Source organism: Oncorhynchus mykiss, chromosome 5 (assembly GCF_057628025.1).
Source record: "Oncorhynchus mykiss isolate SJ-2025 chromosome 5, ASM5762802v1, whole genome shotgun sequence".
Taxonomy (NCBI): domain Eukaryota; kingdom Metazoa; phylum Chordata; class Actinopteri; order Salmoniformes; family Salmonidae; genus Oncorhynchus; species Oncorhynchus mykiss.
In genome coordinates, this window is record NC_143026.1 from 75217939 (window position 1) to 75236897 (window position 18959).

At 45.4% G+C, this 18959-nt stretch overlaps 1 protein-coding gene across 4 annotated transcripts in view; it reads left to right on the forward strand.

Moving 5' to 3' along the window:
- sh3rf1 (SH3 domain containing ring finger 1) overlaps positions 1–18959 on the forward strand; it is a 70948-nt gene that overhangs the window by 14638 nt on the left and 37351 nt on the right. For 2 of the 4 annotated variants that reach the window (XM_021604283.3, XM_021604284.3), the window contains exon 3: positions 11796–11858. The exons of the other annotated variants lie outside the window; for them this stretch is intronic. In XM_021604283.3, coding sequence (XP_021459958.3) covers positions 11796–11858 — 63 coding nt within the window. The remainder of the gene's footprint in view (positions 1–11795; positions 11859–18959) is intronic. 4 annotated transcript variants of the gene reach the window in all.

The following is an 18959-nucleotide window of genomic DNA, read 5'->3' on the forward strand; positions in this document are numbered from 1 at the left end:
TACAGCCCAAGCGTTGAGACACTCACACCTGTGATGACCAACAAAGCACTCTCTTCCAACAACCAGCTCTGTAGAGTAGCTGTGTGTGTGGTCCAACCACAGAGACTTCCTGATTTAGATACTAACAAGTTACAACATTTAGATACAACTCATGGAGTAAGTGTCTCAAGCACACACCACAGAGGGCATCTAGTTATTCAGCCTTGGGTTGATCATAATCCCTATCCCGCTTGACCTCTGACCCTGTGTTGTGATTGGTGGCCTGTGATTGGTTGACTATGGCCCATTGGCTGGCTGGCATGTTAAGTGTCCATTACCTATCCCCAGGGCTGATTCATGGTTTGGTGGGAGTTAAGTTTTCAGTTTGACCTCTGGCCCATTACTTCCACAGTGGAAGAGGTGTGTGTGTGCGCGCCCACCTCTGAGGATTTTGATACAGATGCATGGTCCATCCTCTGAAAAGGATCGATAGGCAGGAAGACAGCCGCACTTCTTCTACCCACTCCCCTTTTGCTCGCTCTTCCGTCAGATCTGGTGGGAGCGCTGAGTTTCAGGTTGACGCTGTAGAAGGGAAACGTGTCATATACAAGAATACTCTCTTAACCTCTGACCTGTCTCTTCTCCGCACCATGTCACACACACAGGTTTGTATTTCTATCCTTGTGGGGACCAAAAAAAGGATTCCCATTCAATATTCTATTTTCACTAACCCTAATTCTAACAAGATCCCAACCGATATTTATCGGTTCACTGATTATTATCAGCCTATTTGGACCTTCCATCAATATTCAATAAATAGAATGTAAAAGGGAATCACTTCTCATGTCATTGTCACAATGTGAAATCTACCTTTGAAGCATAGGTATTGTGCAATTGCTATTTTGGATGGCAATTTATGACAATTAAGTGTGGGAAAATGACTTTCATTTCCCCACTAAAACAATATATCAGCAGATGTATTGGTAAGTTTTGTCCTCAAAATAATTGTTATTGGACCCCAAAAAACATTGATTGGCCTCTAATTCTAACCTGAATTGTAACCCTAACACCTAAGCTTTAAGTAGCCTTTTTACTTGTGGGGACTGGCAAAAGGTCCACACTTTTCCTTTTTTTTACTATCCTTGTGAGGACTTCTGGTCCCCACATGGATAGTAAAACCAAACACACAGTAGTATGTTTTGACTTGATAGGAACAGTCTGATCCTGGTCCCAGTGGAGCTTTGACCCTTGGCCTGTGTGATAGTTGTTGATGCCACATCCAGTCAGTGTCCCAGTGCTCTGAGGATGGAGATAAGGAATCGCATTGGGAACCCTTTGATCAGCTCCTACTGGTTCTACTCCAATATCTCAGCTGCTCAGCACATACCACTACAGTCTACAGTCCTATGATTATTTGATATCGCATCTGTTTGCCACAGAGATGAAGTGTGTGTGTCTGTACTCGGTATGAGGGAGTCAGTGAAAGAGAGCTCCAGTGTTCTCACTTACTTTCCATGCTTGTGGCCTCTCCTGACAGTGTGTGATTAATTATTGAAGTTGGCTTGAATAGAAGAGGAGAGCTGTTGAGGAATGAGAGGGGGCTCTAGTAGTTTGTTTCTCTGCCTCACACAAACACACACACATGCGAGCGTGCTCTCGCTCTCTTACACACACGCCGACTCTTTCTGACTCTGGTCAGGGTGGCGGAGAGAATCAACCTAGGCACACCTGAGTAATATGTCACACACACACGATTCTCCCAGGTGGGCTAACGAGATATGTTTAGTGTTCTGTGTCTTGTTTTGGTGACTCAGACTGGTATACACCCTCGACAGGGTTTCCGTTAACCGGTAAATGCCAGCTTTTGGCCGATTTAAAAAAAAATATATATATAAACAAATAATAATAATAATTGTTACCGGCCAAATTGTCCAAAAATAAAAATCCATTGCAAAATAATGTTTTTCATTGATGGACATACCAGGAGATGTGCTCTAACTTCAAAGTCAAATATACTTCATATGCCAATAAATCCCCAAGCTGCTTGGAAATCAGTATTGTGTGTGTGTTTCCATTTTTTTTTACTCATATGGGTCTTCAGCTAACTGTACCCAGGCTGGGCAAAATTGGCAAAGATTGTGTGTATTCCTGTTTCCAGTGTGCCTGTCGAGATGGTATTCTTTCTCAAACAGAGTTAAGACAGCCTCAGGTCGCTCCTTCCTGAGGACAAAGTAAGAAGGCTGTTGCGCATCAGAAGCTGCTCCAAGAGTTGGGAAGTTATGACTTCCGAACAGCAGTGGCTCATATTGAACAGGCACGACGGGTACACCGTAAACGCAAGTCAATTGGAGGCTAATTAATTGTGTTCGTCAAGCCCGGTCCTCAACATATGCTTGCCATGTATAGTATAAAGATTTGGAACGATTGATATACATTAGAGTAATGATGTGTGTTATGCGCAATTGGTGCATTTCAGTCTCGCTTATTCAGTGGGACTTGGAAACGGAAAATTGTTACTAACTATTCACATCGGAGAGTTACAATGTTGAAATCACTAGGCAGCCATCTGCCTACAGTAGGAATCGTTATCAATAAGCCACGTACAGTGGGGCAAAAAAGTATTTAGTCAGCCACCAATTGTGCAAGTTCTCCCACTTAAAAAGATGAGGCCTGTAACTTTCATCATAGGTACACTTCATCTATGACAGACCAAATTAGAAGAAAAAAAATCCAGAAATTCACATTGTAGGATTTTTAATGAATTTATTTGCAAATTATGGTGGAAAATAAGTATTTGGTCAATAACAAAAGTTTATCTCAATACTTTGTTATATACCCTTTGTTGGCAATGACAGAGGTCAAATGTTTTCTGTAAGCCTTAACAAGGTTTTCACACACTGTTGCTGGTATTTTGGCCCATTCCTCCATGCTGATCTCCTCTAGAGCAGTGATGTTTTGGGGCTGTTGCTGGGCGACACGGACTTTCAACTCCCTCCAAAGATTTTCTATGGGGTTGAGATCTGGAGACTGGCTAGGCCACTCCAGGACCTTGAAATGCTTCTTACAAAGCCACTCCTTTGTTGCCCGGGCGGTGTGTTTAGGATCATTGTCATGCTGAAAGACCCAGCCACGTTTCATCTTCAATGCCCTTGCTGATGGGAGGTTTTCACCCAAAATCTCACGATACATTACCCCATTCATTCTTTCCTTTACACGGATCAGTCGTCCTGGTCCCTTTGCAGAAAAACAGCCCCAAAGCATGATGTTTCCACCCCATGCTTCACAGTAGGTATGGTGTTCTTTGGATGCAACTCAGCATTCTTTGTCCTCCAAACACGACGAGTTGAGTTTTTACCAAAAAGGTTTGGTTTCATCTGACCATATGACATTCTCCCAATCTTCTTCTGGGTCATCCAAATGCTCTCTAGCAAACTTCAGACAGGCCTGGACATATACTAGCTTAAGCAGGGGAACACGTCTGGCACTGCAGGATTTGAGTCCCTGGCGGCGTAGTGTGTTACTGATGGTAGGCTTTGTTACTTTGGTCCCAGCTCTCTGCAGGTCATTCACTAGGTCCCCCGTGTGGTTCTGGGATTTTTGCTCACCGTTCTTGTGATCATTTTGACCCCACGGGTTGAGATCTTGCGTGGAGCCCCAGATCGAGGGAGATTATCAGTGGTCTAGTATGTCTTCCATTTCCTAATAATTGCTCCCACAGTTGATTTCTTCAAACCAAGCTGCTTACCTATTGCAGATTCAGTCTTCCCAGCCGGGTGCAGGTGTACAATTTTGTTTCTTGTGTCCTTTGACAGCTCTTTGGTCTTGGCCATAGTGGAGTTTGGAGTGTGACTGTTTGAGGTTGTGGACAGGTGTCTTTTTTACTGATAAGTTCAAACAGGTGCCATTAATACAGGTAACGAGTGGAGGACAGAGGAGCCTCTTAAAGAAGAAGTTACAGGTCTGTGAGAGCCAGAAATCTTGCTTGTTTGTAGGTGACCAAATACTTATTTTCCACCATAATTTGCAAATAAATTCATTAAATATCCTACAATGTGATTTTTCTGGATTTTTTTTCTAATTTCGTCTGTCAATAGTTGAAGTGTACCTATGATGAAAATTACAGGCCTCATCTTTTTAAGTGGGAGAACTTGCACAATTGGTGGCTTACTAAATGCTTTTTTGCCCCACTGTGTATCACACATGACACGAGTCACGACCCCACGATAGTTCAAATTACAATAAACGTACCATTTAACATCATCCAGTAGAACTGTAAAAGGAGAATTTGAGCTTTGTGCTTTCATACAGTACATGCATGGTGCGGGTCTCGTTTCACAGGAACTTTGTAAAATAAGCTTTCAATGATCCAGCCTTAACAAATGTTGTTTATTTACAAATCGAATTTGATTGTCCAACAGCAGTTTTACAGTTTTTTTTCATTTTTGTGGCTGCCTAGTGTGTCCTCTTTCCATTGCTGTGGTGCTGAATCGCAGAAGGAATGGGGAGTCGGGCAGGCCGGCCTGGTCATGGCTAGAAGGGATCCAGCTTTTGTCAAATTAATGTAAAAGGTTGAATTTATTTGCATTTTAGCTAACCCTTTTCCTAACCGTAACCTAGTTCTCCTAACCTGCTACGAAAGTCAAATCTGACGTTAATTTGACAAAATTTGGATCCCTTCTAGCCATGACCGGCTGGCCCTGGTGTTTGTAGACAGCCATGTTTTTTTTTTATTAGGCCTAGTTTCAGTTAGAGGCCTAGATAGTATTTGAAAACAACTGTGTTTTTGTTATTTATTAATACATGTTCATACAAATAGCCTATAGTACAGGTTGTTCGCAAATTATATAATACAAATATATTTTGAAATTGTTTTATTACTCTGTAGGTGACTTGTTCTTCTCTGCAATTTTTCTTAAATTATATTCAGTTATGATTTATAGTGGGGATGAAGACTCAACGGGCAATGTTTTGCTTTTCAATAAAACCTATTATGTTGTTTAAGAACATCGTTCTACTTTTATTACAACTTTACAGGTCAATTTCTATTGTTTAAGTGAATTACAATCATCTAAATGTGATTCTGAGCACCGTGAGTGGAAGCCTAAATACATTACGCACCCAGTGCATATGGATGTCTGGTAAATTAAAGCCTTGCATGACCCACACCAGAGTTTCCATTAGGAAAATGTTGGAAAATTTCCCAGACCCATATGCATTGGGTGTGTAACCTGATTATGGCGTCCACCTACGGTGCTAAGAATCACATTTAGATGATGGTAATTAATTTTAACAGAACATGCAAGTTGATGCAATGACGTGCGTCATTCTTACTGAATTCTGATGCACACTTTTTGAAGTCAATCGATCAAATGTATTTATAAAGCCCTTCTTACATCAGCTGAAATCTCAAAGTGCTGTACAGAAACCCAGCCTTAAACCCCAAACAGCTAGCAATGCGGCTAGGAAAAACTCCCTAGAAAGGCCAGAACCTAGGAAGAAACCTAGAGCGGAACCAGGCTATGAGGGGTGGCCAGTCCTCTTCTGGCTGTGCCGGGTGGAGATTATAACAGAACATGGCCAAGATGTTCAAATGTTCATAGATGACCAGCAGAGTCAAATAATAATAACAATCACAGTGGTTGTCGAGGGTGCAGCAGGTCAGTACCTCAGGAGTAAATGTCAGTTGGCTTTTCATAGCTGATCATTGAGAGTATCTCTACCGCTCCTGTTGTCTCTAGAGAGTTGAAAACAGCAGATCTGACACAGGTAGCACGTCCAGTGAACAAGTCAGGGTTCCATAGCCGCAGGCAGAACAGTTGAAACCGGAGAAGCAGCAAGGCCAGGTGGACTGGGGACAGCAAGGAGTCATCAGGCCAGGTAGTCTTGAGGCATGGTCCTAGGGCTCAGGTCCTCCTCCTCCGAGAGAGAAAGATAGAATTAGAGAGCATACTTAAATTCACACAGGACACCGGATAAGACAGGAGAAATACTCCAGATATAACAGACTGACCCTAGCCCCCTGACACAAACTACTGCAGCATAAATACTGGAGGCTGAGACAGGAGGGGTCAGGAGACGCTGTGGCCCCGTCCGACGATACCCCCGGACAGGGCCAATAGACTAAACAGTCCACATTTACTTTTCTTCAGCAAACAATATGCGTAACAAACAACAAAATCAATCTACTATCCCCCATACTAGAAAATTGACCTATTCTATTGGTCAGCTTGTCAAAAAAGAAATAGTCTATTCCAAACATATTCTGGGACAGTTGTGGGATGATGGATCCCAAATTCATACAACCGGTAGGCCTAGGCTACTTAAACATTTAAAAAGCATTGACAAATCAAAATATTTTTGCTTAATGTTGATAAACGATTATTTCTTCACATTACGCTGCACACTGCACATGTGAGCGGTTTCATGTGACAGAGATGAAAGTATCCGTTAGAAATGCTGAACTAGAGAAGATGTAATATGCAACAACTAGCAGGTAAGACCTGCCTCATATGTAAAAAGAAAATTTGACGTTTCAAACGATTGTTTTTTTAATGCAATACTGCCTTCTGCTCATTGCAAAGTGGTGTGTGACGTGCCGATAAAGCCTGCGTTCTGTTGCCTATGCATTTTCTGTTTGAGATGCTGTAGCAGCTGATCTCACGCTGTCTGACAGATTTTCCGGTCAAAGGCTTTCTGTATGCTGTACAGTACGTGTGATAAATAAGATACATAACGAATATACTGTACACGTGCCAATTTAATTATGCGAATTAACCTATAGACCGATAAGCGTGACTATTCAAATTAGGGATACACAATATATCTTTGAAGATACTGGAATTGGCCGACATCTGCCTGATGTCTAGTTTAACCTCTCTGGGATCGTTCGGGACGCTAGCGTCCCACCTCGCCAACAGCCAGTGAAATTGCAGGGCGCCAAATTCAAAACAGAAATCTCATAATTAAAATTCCTCCACCATACAAGTATTTTACACCATTTTAAATATACACTTCTCGTTAATACAACCACAGTGTCCGATTTCAAAAAGGCTTTTCGGCGAAAGCAGAACATATTATGTTAGGTCAGCAACTAGTCACAGAAAGCATTCAGCCATTTTCCAACCAAAGAGCGGTGTCACAAAAAGCAGAAATATAAATACAATGATTCACTAACCTTTGACGATCTTCATCAGATGACACTGTATGTTTTGTTCAATCAAGTTCATATTTATATCCAAAAACCTCAGTTTACATTGGCGCCATGTTCAGAAATGCCTCCAAAACATCTGGAGAAATTGCAGAGAGCCACATCAAATAACAGAAATACTCATCATAAACTTTGAAAGATACATGTTTTACATAGAATTAAAGAAACTTGTTCTTAATGCAAACGCCGTGTCAGATTTCAAAAGCAAAAGCACAATATTCAATCTGAAAATAAGCAAGCCATAGAGTTACCAGCCAAATTGTGGAGTCAACAAAAGTCATAAATAGCATTATAAATCTTCCCTTACCTTTGCTGATCTTCGTCGGAATGCACTCAAAGGACTTCCACAAGAAATGTTTGTTTTGTTTGATTACGTCCATATTCATGTCCAAATACCTCCATTTTGTTCGCACGTTTAGTTCACTATTCCAAAGGCACAATGCGCGAGCGCAAAATCCAGACGAAAAGTCAAGAGTTCCATTACAGTTTGTAGAAACATGTCAAACGATGTTTACAATCAATCCTTAGGGTCCTTTTATAATAAATCTTCAATAATATTCCAACCGGACAGTAGCGTATTCATTACAGAGGAAAAAGAAGGAACGGCGTGAACGCGCAGTAAACAACTGATTGGCCGTAGCCTAGTCCACTTGTTGAAGCAGGTCTTATTTGACACCCTGCCACAATAGAAGCCTCAAACAACTTTCTAAAGACTGTTGACATCTGCTGGAAGCCTTGGGAAGTGCAATCTAGCCCCATAGACACAGCATATTGGATAGGCAATCACTTAAATGAAACTACAAACCTCAGATTTCCCACTTCCTAGTTGGATTTGTCTCAGGTTTTTGCCTGCCATATGAGTTATGTTATACTCAGACATCATTCAAACAGTTTTAGAAACTTCAGTGTTTTCTATCCAATACTACTAATAATATGCATATATTAGCATCTGGGACAGAGTAGCAGGCTGTTTACGCTGGGCACCTTATTCATCCAAGCTACTCAATACTGCCCCCCTGTCACCAAGAGGTTAATGCTGATGTGCAAAACTGATGTGAACGCTGACGTGCATACCTATATAACATGGGTGCATGAAGTAATGATGCCCCGTAAAATGTTGTGCAACACAGCATTCCTAACCTAGCCCACAATGTCTGCTGTGTGGATCGAGCAGTCAACAAGTCGAGCAGTCATTTGAAAGAGTAAGAAAATGTCAGCAAGACAACTCAAAGGCGAAATCCATTAAAGCCAAGATAATGGAATTCATTGCCCTTGACTATCAACCGTTCTCTGTCGTGGGTGATGTTGGCTTTTGCGTCTGGATGAGCACTGGTACACACTAACGTTAGCGCACTTTCAAATGTTCAGATGCTACCCTACCACAGTTACACAGTAATAGCGTCACTGCTATTAGCTTCACGACTGAAATTTGGACCAGCGATATCGGCCCCATGAGCATGCTGAGTCTGACAGCACAGTGGGTTGACCAGGATTTCGTACTGGGGAAAGTCGTATTTCATGCTCATGAATGTGCTGGTTGTCATACTGCTGCTGCCATTTCAATGGCATTTGAGAACATGTTGGAAACATGAACATACTAGCTAGCTCCATTCAAACAACTGACTCAAAAAATAAGCTCATCGTTCTACCCTCTGTCATGACATTGAAACGCCTGGTTGGGAATGAAACAACTGAACAACGAAACAGCACAGCAAGTGAAATAGGTTTTGATTGTTAACACTGCACTGATTGCCTTAGACCGCTGCGTCTGTCTGTGTGATAACTATTTAACTGTACTAGAATGATTAAAAGGCCGCAAAAATTGTAATATCGGTTATCTGTTTTTTTTGGGCACGGAAAATATCGGTATTGGCCAAAATGTCATATTGGTGCATCACTAATTCAAATGGAATTACATCGACTGGTATTAGCATAAATTAATAGGCTGAAGAACATTATTTTGAAATGTGACTTTTTCTTCTTTTTCTCCAGAACAATTGGCCGACAGCAATTTTATTTATTGGTCAAAAGCAAACCATTACTGGGTAACAGGAACCCTGACCCACACCCACACATATGCAGGGAGACCCATGTCTCTACTCGTTAACACTGCACTGATTGCATGGTTACAATCTCAGCCAGGTGTCACAGTCCAGGTGTATTGATATTGTGTGGTATGTATGTGAGCTGGGCTCTGAGCTGCTGGTAATGGCAGGGTGGGTACCTCATTAGCTCCTACTGTGTCTCACTGCCTCATGATTTCTGGAGTCAGAAACACACAGCCCCTCCTAGTCCCTTCTCAGCGCCAGCCAGACCATAATGTCATAGTGGGGGCTGATCAGCAACCAGGGAGTGTTGTGGTGTGGGCCTCAACAGAACAGGAGCCCTTCCCTCCCTGCCTGGCTGTTGTTTTTCTGGCCTGACGCCTTCAGTCTGATAAGCTGATAATGGGAGGGCTGGCTGCTCTACAGAGGCTCAGGCCAGCCTGGACCAACCTAGCCCTCTACACATATTTACCCACAAAAACAACAGTTTGTTGTTTCCCATACTTCAAGATTTAAGACATGACTTCAGGAGACTCAGTCTTGGTAGACTGGACAGACTGGGGCCAGGTCTAGTAAGGGGTCTGCATAAACTGGTGGACAGGTCTGCCAAAGCCAATCGACTCTGGAGGAAAACAAGTGTAAAGTAAAGCGGTCTGTCTATGCTGAGCTCCTGAACAGCCTGTCAGTTGTCTCTGGCTCCGTGACTCCAGCTCTCTGCCAGCATTCATCAGTGGAGAAGAAAAGCTAGCAGTTAGACGTTAGGTTTGAGCTGTGGGTGTTTGGGGGAGAACACTGCAAACAAGACACACACTCCCATACTGAATTGCATGGACGGACACACACACACACTCTTTCTCACAGAATGGTGAATGATGGACATAACTGTGATGGTCTTTGAGAGGGGGAACAGATGCAGCATTTGTGAACTGGCCCTTTTTCACGACTGCGTCAATACGCTGGCTTTGTTTGTCCACTGTAGAGGTGTCCAAATACCAGCCAATGCAAACAACCTTTCAGCTGCCCACTGTTTCCTTTCTGCCCCCAAAGTCTGATGCCCACTTGTCTGAGACCCAAGAGGTCAAACTCCAGCTTAAAGGCCACAGGTCTGAAACCACCAGGGCCAACCCATGACCTAAAGTCCAAACAATGTTCATTGGTCATGGCCCATCAGTGCCAACTGACAGCCCTCTAATGGGAAGAAGGAAGAGAAATTGCCTGAAGTGAATTTTAACTATGTTGGTGTGTCTCTAGTCTAAATACTGCGAATTCAGGATCTGGGGAGCTCCTGTCTGCCTGGCAAGTGATCCAATCTTTAAACCATTAACCCTCTCAGTGCCACTACCCCACACAGGTCAGTCCAGTCTGACCCAGCAGGACAGGAACAGCTGGCTCTGCCTCTGACTAGAACAAAAGCCTGCCGACATATCGTTCCCTTCTAAGAGCCGGCAGTGGAGGGGAGTGGAGAGGTCTGAAGAGGCGCTTAGTATTCAGCTCATACCAAGCCGCACTCGATAGACTGATAACTGTGACATTTGTAGTAATCCCCCGGTATTCATCCTAGTCTCTATTTATGCTAAAGCCTCTTTCCGCTCATTCTAGATTGGGAGATTCCTATTTTCTCTCTTGTATCTGAATAGGCAGTAAACTCTTGGATGGAAAACATGATATTAAACACCCACTGACATCCCTCTGACCTCTGTGGTTACAAAGTGGGCCAATAGGCTGACCTCTGTGGGAGAGGGAGGCTGAGCAGAAAAGAGCCCTGTGGAGAGGGAGAAGTGAACTGGCGAGAGAGGAGTGGAAAACATGGATGTATGGAGGTTGAGCTTCTCAGGGCTGGACTAATAGCCTGTTCCGCTCTTCATCTCTCTCAGCCCATCACCAAACACTCATGACCCCAGCCTTTTCTCCTTCAGTCTGGAGCAGCACGACTCATCCCATTTAACATGCCTCTCCCTCAGCCAGAGCAAGATGGACTGGGAGAAGAGGAGAGTGGGAGGAGAGAGAAATGACAGCGGAGGAGTTGTTTTAGATTCATTGCTTTTAGTGACTGCACGGTCTCTGCGTGGCCAAACTGGCCCGGTGAAAGATATCTGTGGTGGATTAGTGAAAGAACCTGTACTGTACCCTCACTCTTTCACGCTCTCTCTTGCACCATTGCAGGCAGGGATGTGAAGGGAACAGATTTCTGGTTGTTTGTCCTAGCTTTCCCAGCTGTTACTGTTGCATTAGATTAGTCCTGGCTGGAAGGGTCTGCTGGGCCACCCTGTCTCTACATGTTTCTGTGTCTTTCTGGCTCATGTTGGCGTGGAGGTTCTGTCAGTCCCATCAAACAGCATCACATTGACACTCCTACCTCACTGTGTTCCTCTCTCTCGTCTCTCGCTCCCTCTATTCCTCGTCTCTCTCCATCTTCCTCTAGTCCATCTGTCTTTTGGTCATGCTTCTTCTCTCCCCCTCTCTCCTCAGTGTAATGTGAGTGGGCTCTTTCCTGTGTGAGAGACAGTCTTAAAGCCTAGTCAGTGTTTGAAATGGCACAGAGATGGAGGGTTCTGTGCTTTCAGGTCTGTGTGATCCCGGGCCACCCAGAACCAGCCTTCAACGCTGGAACGGGGCCAATCAGCCAGGTAAAGGCTAGACGCGCGCACGCACACACACATGCACACACACACATGCACACGCATACTCACAGCGAGTCTGCACACATGCATTGCACACACATGCTCACGTAAAATGGCACCTTCATTACACACACAAACTCCCAGCCACTCACAGCTTTATGAAAACCGTATGGCTGAGTGCGCTGTTGCCATAAGTCTTTCATAAACCCAGACCCCTTTCCTGGCAAACTGGTGTCTTTTTTTATGACTAATCTGTAGCTTACTAATAGCTCCTGCCTCAGCAATGTCTTAGTTGTACTTCCATGTGTTGAATGTTTTTATAGATTTTCCCCCTCTCTCTTAAAGTGAATTCTGAATTTAGCCTAGTTCCACCCTACACATGGCTCCCTCATGAGCCCTCTGTGTCCAGACTCCAGGAGAGGCCACTTTGATCATAGCCAATGACTGCAATTCCCAAGAGCCCCCACACTGCAGCCCAGGGCCAGTGGACAGGCCGTAAAGGGAGAATTTGTTGGCGTCAACGAGTGCTTACTCCTGAGGTGTGTGTTTATAACTGGCACTCAGAGGAGGGGAAGCAAGGCCTCTTGGTATGTGCATTCGTCTGGATGAGGAAGCCCTATAGTGACCTGATGTAGGGATAGGAGGAGGAACAGGAAGATCTACAGTGCCAATAATACACAGAGCCAGTAGTAGAATTGCCTGAGAGGACTAGTGAGAAGTTAATGTGTGAGCCAGAGCTCCGTCTGGCCTCCACACGTCTGCCTGTCTGTCTGCCTCCTCTCTCACTGTAAGTAGTGAAGACTTGAAGACTTCCAACAGGAACACAAAGGAAGCTAAACTAAGTGTTTATTTGAAAACTCCTCACATTAAAAAACGTGCATCTGTTCACTCCGATATTGTGTGTTACTTGAGCAATAAGGCACGAGGGGGTGTGGTATATGGCCAATATACCACGGCTAAGGGCTGTTCTCGCAACGCGGAGTGGCTAGATACAGTCCTTAGCCGTGGTATATTGGCCATATACCACAAACCCCTGATGCCTTATTGCTAGTATAAACTGGTTACCAATGTAATTAGAGCAGTAAAAATGTATGTTTTGTCATACCCTTTGTATAATGTCTGATATACCACAGCTGTCAGCCAATCAGCATTCAGGGTTTAAACACCCAGTTTATAATGTTGCTTTTACCACTCTGACTTCAGCACTGCCCCGCTGACTTTGAATGACTCTTTCACAAGATTCAGTACATTGTCAATAGACCCATAAACAGTCCCAAAAAAGGCATGCAGAGACGGGTTGCCTTAGAAACCAGTAGTTGGAAGTTAGCCTTTGTCTCAGTGTTGGTTCCATGCGAGAGGGTGGCAGGAGGAGGAGCAGTGACGCTAGGTAGCTGCTCTCTCTAGCTCAATGAACAGACCAGTTTGATGTAGATTCAGCTCAGTCAGAACTCCTGAGCCAACAATGTTTTACAGGACTCCGATAACCTTTTAGAGGACTCAGGCAGGAGTAGTAAGTATATTTCTGGGTGAAAATCACCCTGTAACATGTCACTCAACCTCTCTCCTGATCCTAATTTCCTCTGTCTCCATGTGTCCTGACTGAGTCTGGTTCAAATCAACCTATACATCATACCACCTCCTCTCTTCAAACTAGTTAATTCTTTCCTTGACTGTCCCTAGTCCTGTCCCTGCATATGACAGGCACACAGTCCGAAGCCCCCAGGATTGTGTGTGCAGGGAGGGAACAGGGAAGGCTGCTGTCTCCAAGTGGTCATAAACGAGACCATTAGGAACCAATTTAAAGTAATGGCGCTCTAATGAAAACAAGATTGCTCCTGCCCCTCGAATTCCACACTTCCACAATGTGTCACTTCCACAATGTGCTTTCTCAACACTAGGGGAGTCTGAGCAGTACACACTGACATGTTGATGAAGACAGAATGTTCCCTCTCCAGGAATGTCTGTGATGTCTCTGGGTTGGGGTTGGGTGGGGGGGGGGCAGGCAGATACAGACTCCCCCCCCCCCCCCCAGTGGCTGTACGGTCAGCCGCCTGCCTGTCTCTAGGGGTCTTCATATGGGAGCCCTAGCCCAGGGGGGAGAGACGGGAGGCCTGGCTGGAAATGAAGACATGCTGTCTGGAAGAAGAACCACCCTACTGTCATCCTCAATCTTCCTGACTGGGGATTTCTTGGCCAAGGCCTGCCTATAGACTGGCCATCTATGACAGCTCCAAACAGTAGGCTTGCTCTTACTGGGTAGAGTAGCTGTGTGGATGAGCAGCAGACATTCTCTTCATAATCTATTACTGTACATATAAATCATGCCAGATGGCAGGTTCATAACCTATGATTGCTCAGTTAAAATGGCAGTTTATTTGTGTGTGTTCTAGTGCTGCTGTCGTCACTGGTGGCTAGGATATGGTTAGGGTTAGTCTAGTCCACAGGATGTGACCTAAGCTTACCCTGTCTGCCTTTCTGTGTGTCTGTGTGCGTTGTGTATTTGTGTTATCTGTTTGCTCGCTGGTTGTTGACATTTGGCGGTGCTGTAGAGCGAACAGTGTTGTAATTCTGATATGATCCGATGCTGTGGAACTTAAGTAAACACTATTACAGCCAAATCCCCTTAGCACTCCACTTCTGTCTAATTGCATTATCTCTGATGAAGGTAGGATTATACACACCATCTGATGCCATGCAATATTGCCTAACACACAGCCTGTTACTATTGTTATTGTGCACGCACACAAATTAGAGAGCAGCTGAGATTCCCATGTAGGTGTGCATTGTGGATCATAATAGTGTGTTGTGTAGTCAGCTTCTCATGCATGATGTGGAAATGTGTGTACTTGTATTGTTCAGTCATAGTGCACACACTGTGGGTCTGTGATGTGTACTGTCTAATCATGTGCTTAAATCTATAACCAGGACAGAAGTGATTAGTTGTGGCCTGTAGTCAGATTCTCATTAGACGTGCTCTGTCTGTCTGACACTGAGTTATGCCGCTGAATGATGACTTCCATTTAAACGTTTCTTTCAGAGCAGCTGTTTGTGTGCTAGGGAGGGAGGGAGAGAGCTGTAATTAAAGCCTTAGTATCTATACTGAACAGAAATATAAACGGAACATGCAACAATTTTACGGAGTTACAGTTCAAATAAGGAAGTCAGTCAATTGAAATGAATTACGCCGTAATCTATGGATTTCACATGCCTGGGCAGGGGCCCGCCCACTGGGGAGCCAGGCCCAGCCAATCAGAATGAGGTTTTTGCCACAAAAGGGCTTTATTACAGACAGAAATACTCTGTTTCATCTGCTGTCCGGATGGCTGGTCTCAGACGATCCCGCTGGTGAAGAAGCAGGCCCTGGGCTGGCGTGGTTACACGTGCTCTGCGGTTGTGAGGCCGGCTGGACGTACCGCCAAATTCTCTAAATTGACGTTGGCGCTGGCTTATGGTAGAGAAATGAGCATTAAATTCTCTGGCAACAGCTCTGGTGGACATTCCTGTGGTCAGCATGCCTATTGCATGCTCCCTCAACACTTGAGACATTTGTGGCATTGTGTTGTGACAAAACTAAACAATTTAGAGTGGCCTTTTATTGCCCCCAGCACAAGGTGCACCTTTGTAATGATCATGCCGTTAAATCAGCTTCTTAATATGCCAGACCTGTCAGGTGGGTAGATTATCTTGACAAAGGAGAAATGCTCACTAACAGGGATGTAAACAAATTTGTGCACAAGATTTGAGAGAAATACGTTTTTTTGTGCGTAGAGGACATTCCTGGGATCATTTATTTCAACACATGAAACATAGGATCAACATTTTAATGTTGTGTTTATTTTCGATCTCCATCTCATTGCTTGGAAGGGATGTGATCTGGGCCCGGCCACATCACATCAACACAACACATTGGTGAGAGATGACAAGGCTTTACCTGTGCGAGTGGAGAGGCTGATCTGTGGCAAGAAGGGAATATGTCCCTTAATGCAGTCTGTTCTGTCTGCCTCACTCTCTGGATGAGGGGAAAAGCCATAAAAACACTGGCACAGGAGCAGACAAGCTCGATTGTACCATTTGTGTGGGGTTGGATGGAGGATACTCTCTTTTTATAAACAAGCAGGCACTGGTAGAGACTGGTACATTGAGAACCCAGTAGTGCTGAGCGATTAGTGCTTATTTTCTTTAACATGAAATGCACTTTGCATTATGTGAGTTGAATGCTGTAACAACACAGAATAAAACAAAAGTCCCATGATGGTAGTGACTGGCTATTACTGCTTATCACTTATTAACCATAATTTATTCACATTTAATACAATATTTCAGTTTTCTGTATTACATTTACTTTATTTGATGACTATTTAATTCCGGACCATCATCATCTCTAGAGCTGCTGCTGTCTGACAAAAACAAAATGTTATTAGTTCTTCAGAGTAAATAAGGCATACTTTATGACTCCTGAATACCAACTATCAATCACTTAGATCAGGTATTTTCAGGTAGAGATACCTTGTGAAGCAACTGCTCTATGTCTCTCGATTATGCATTCTTCTCTTTTACGTAGCAGGTGTAAAAGAAACACAACGGACAATGGATTATGGTCATTGTAGTTAATTACCATGTTTTCTGTGCTAAACTGAGTAGAATATTGGCTTCCTGGAAACTACAACTGTGGGGTGGGGAGCTGACCTCGAGGTGTTTGGACTGGACTGCAGCCTGGATTCGACTTATGCATGTTGGTCCAGTTCAGACACATCTGCATAGTTTCCATGGTTGCAAACCGGAAACACCCACCCCCCTTCTCCCTCCCTCCTTTTTCCATCTCATTCATACAGACCAACACTTCCATTCAGAAGCCCACTCCCTCTCTACAACCCCCCCCCCCCCCCCCCTTCCACCACCATTTCTCTTTCTCTACTCTGTCTCTCTCTCCCTCTGTTAAGCTGGGTGAAACAGGGAAATGTAAATCTGCTGACAGCCCCTCTTGTGTGAGGCCAGAAGAGGGGTATGTAGGGGAAAACACTCCTGGACTGCAGAGCAATGGGCTTGTGAGGAGATTACAGTCAATTCACTGAGTGTAGTTTTGGTTCTGTTGTGTAATGCCGTGTCTAGAGCACTGCATTTGGACCATTGTTGAACAAACAGCCATGTCATGAAAATTAGGCTACCTGAATTGTACAGTCCAATTGTACAAATGTTCATATCAGTCCTGCTTTTCAAATCAAATCAAATGTATTTATAAAGCACTTCTTACATCAGCTGATATCTCGAAGTGCTGTACAGAAACCCAGCCGAGAACCCCAAACAGCAAGCAATGCAGGTGTATAAGCACGGTGGCCAAAAAAAACTCCCTTGAAAGGCCAGAACCTAGGAAGAAACCTAGAGAGGAACCAGGCTATGAGGTGTGGCCAGTCCTCTTCTGGCTGTGCCGGGTGGAGATTATAACAGAACATGGCCAAGATGTTCAAATGTTCATAAATGACCAGCATGGTCGAATAATAATAATCACAGTGGTTGTCGAGGGTGCAACAGGTCAGCACCTCAGGAGTAAATGTCAGTTGGCTTTTCACAGCCGACCATTGAGAGAATCTCTACCGCTCCTGCTGTCTCTAGAGAGTAGAAAACAGCAGGTCTGGGACAGGTAGCACGTCCGGTGAACAGGTCAGGGTTCCATAGCCGCAGGCAGAACAGTTGAAACTGGAGAAGCAGCATGGCCAGGTGGACTGGGGACAGCAAGGAGTCATCAGGCCAGGTAGTCCTGAGGCATGGTCCTAGGGCTCAGGTCCTCAGAGAGAGAGAGAGAGAGAGAGAGAGAATTAAATTCACACAGGACACCGGATAAGACAGGAGAAATACTCCAGATATAACAGACTGACCCTAGCCCCCCGACACATAAACTACTGCGGCATAAATACTGGAGGCTGAGACAGGAGGGGTCAGCTTTTGGATCTCCTCCCCCTCTTCGCCCTCTTCTGCAAAACCTGAGCTGTTAATGGGCTTTTGAATCACAATGCTCCCTGCCAGCACAGGGCCAGCCTGACTCAAAGACCTGCTTCCGCCTCGCGCTCTCTCTGCCGCCTAGCGCTGAGCTCTCTCTGCCGCCTAGCTCTGAGCTCTCTCTGCCGCCTAGCGCTGAGCTCTCTCTGCCGCCTAGCGCTGAGCTCTCTCTGCCGCCTAGCGCTGAGCTCTCTCTGCCGCCTAGCGCTGAGCTCTCTCTGCCGCCTAGCGCTGAGCTCTCTCTGCCGCCTAGCGCTGAGCTCTCTCTGCCGCCTAGCGCTGAGCTCTCTCTGCCGCCTAGCGCTGAGCTCTCTCTGCCGCCTAGCGCTGAGCGCTCTCTGCCGCCTAGCGCTGAGCTCTCTCTGCCGCCTCGCGCTGAGCTCTCTCTGCCGCCTCGCGCTGAGCTCTCTCTGCCGCCTCGCGCTGAGCTCTCTCTGCCGCCTCGCGCTGAGCTCTCTCTGCCGCCTAGCGCTGAGCTCTCTCTGCCGCCTAGCGCTGAGCGCTCTCTGCCGCCTAGCGCTGAGCGCTCTCTGCCGCCTAGCGCTGAGCTCTCTCTGCCGCCTCGCGCTGAGCTCTCTCTGCCACCTCGCGCTGAGCTCGCTCTTGCCTCGCGCTGAGCTCTCTCTGCCGCCTCGCGCTGAGCTCTCTCTGCCGCCTCGCGCTGAGCTCTCTCTGCCGCCTCGCGCTGAGCTCTCTCTGCCGCCTCGCGCTGAGCTCTCTCTGCCGCCTCGCGCTGAGCTCTCTCTGCCGCCTCGCGCTGAGCTCTCTCTGCCGCCTCGCGCTGAGCTCTCTCTGCCGCCTCGCGCTGAGCTCTCTCTGCCGCCTCGCGCTGAGCTCTCTCTGCCGCCTCGCGCTGAGCTCTCTCTGCCGCCTCGCGCTGAGCTCTCGCTCTGTCCCAGACTCTCCTTTTCCTTATTTCTTTACCTCTGACTGTCTTTCTCCCTGATATCTGGTTTATTTCATCTGTCAGTGCTCAGATTGACGCTGTCGGTTGTATTTGTGATTTTGAGCACTACCAAATGCCTCTAACAGAGTAGAGGGAGGGATGTGGGGGTTGAGGCTTTTTGGATAGGTGCCCTCCTCTTGGACAGCCATCTTGAAAGTGGTTCATTG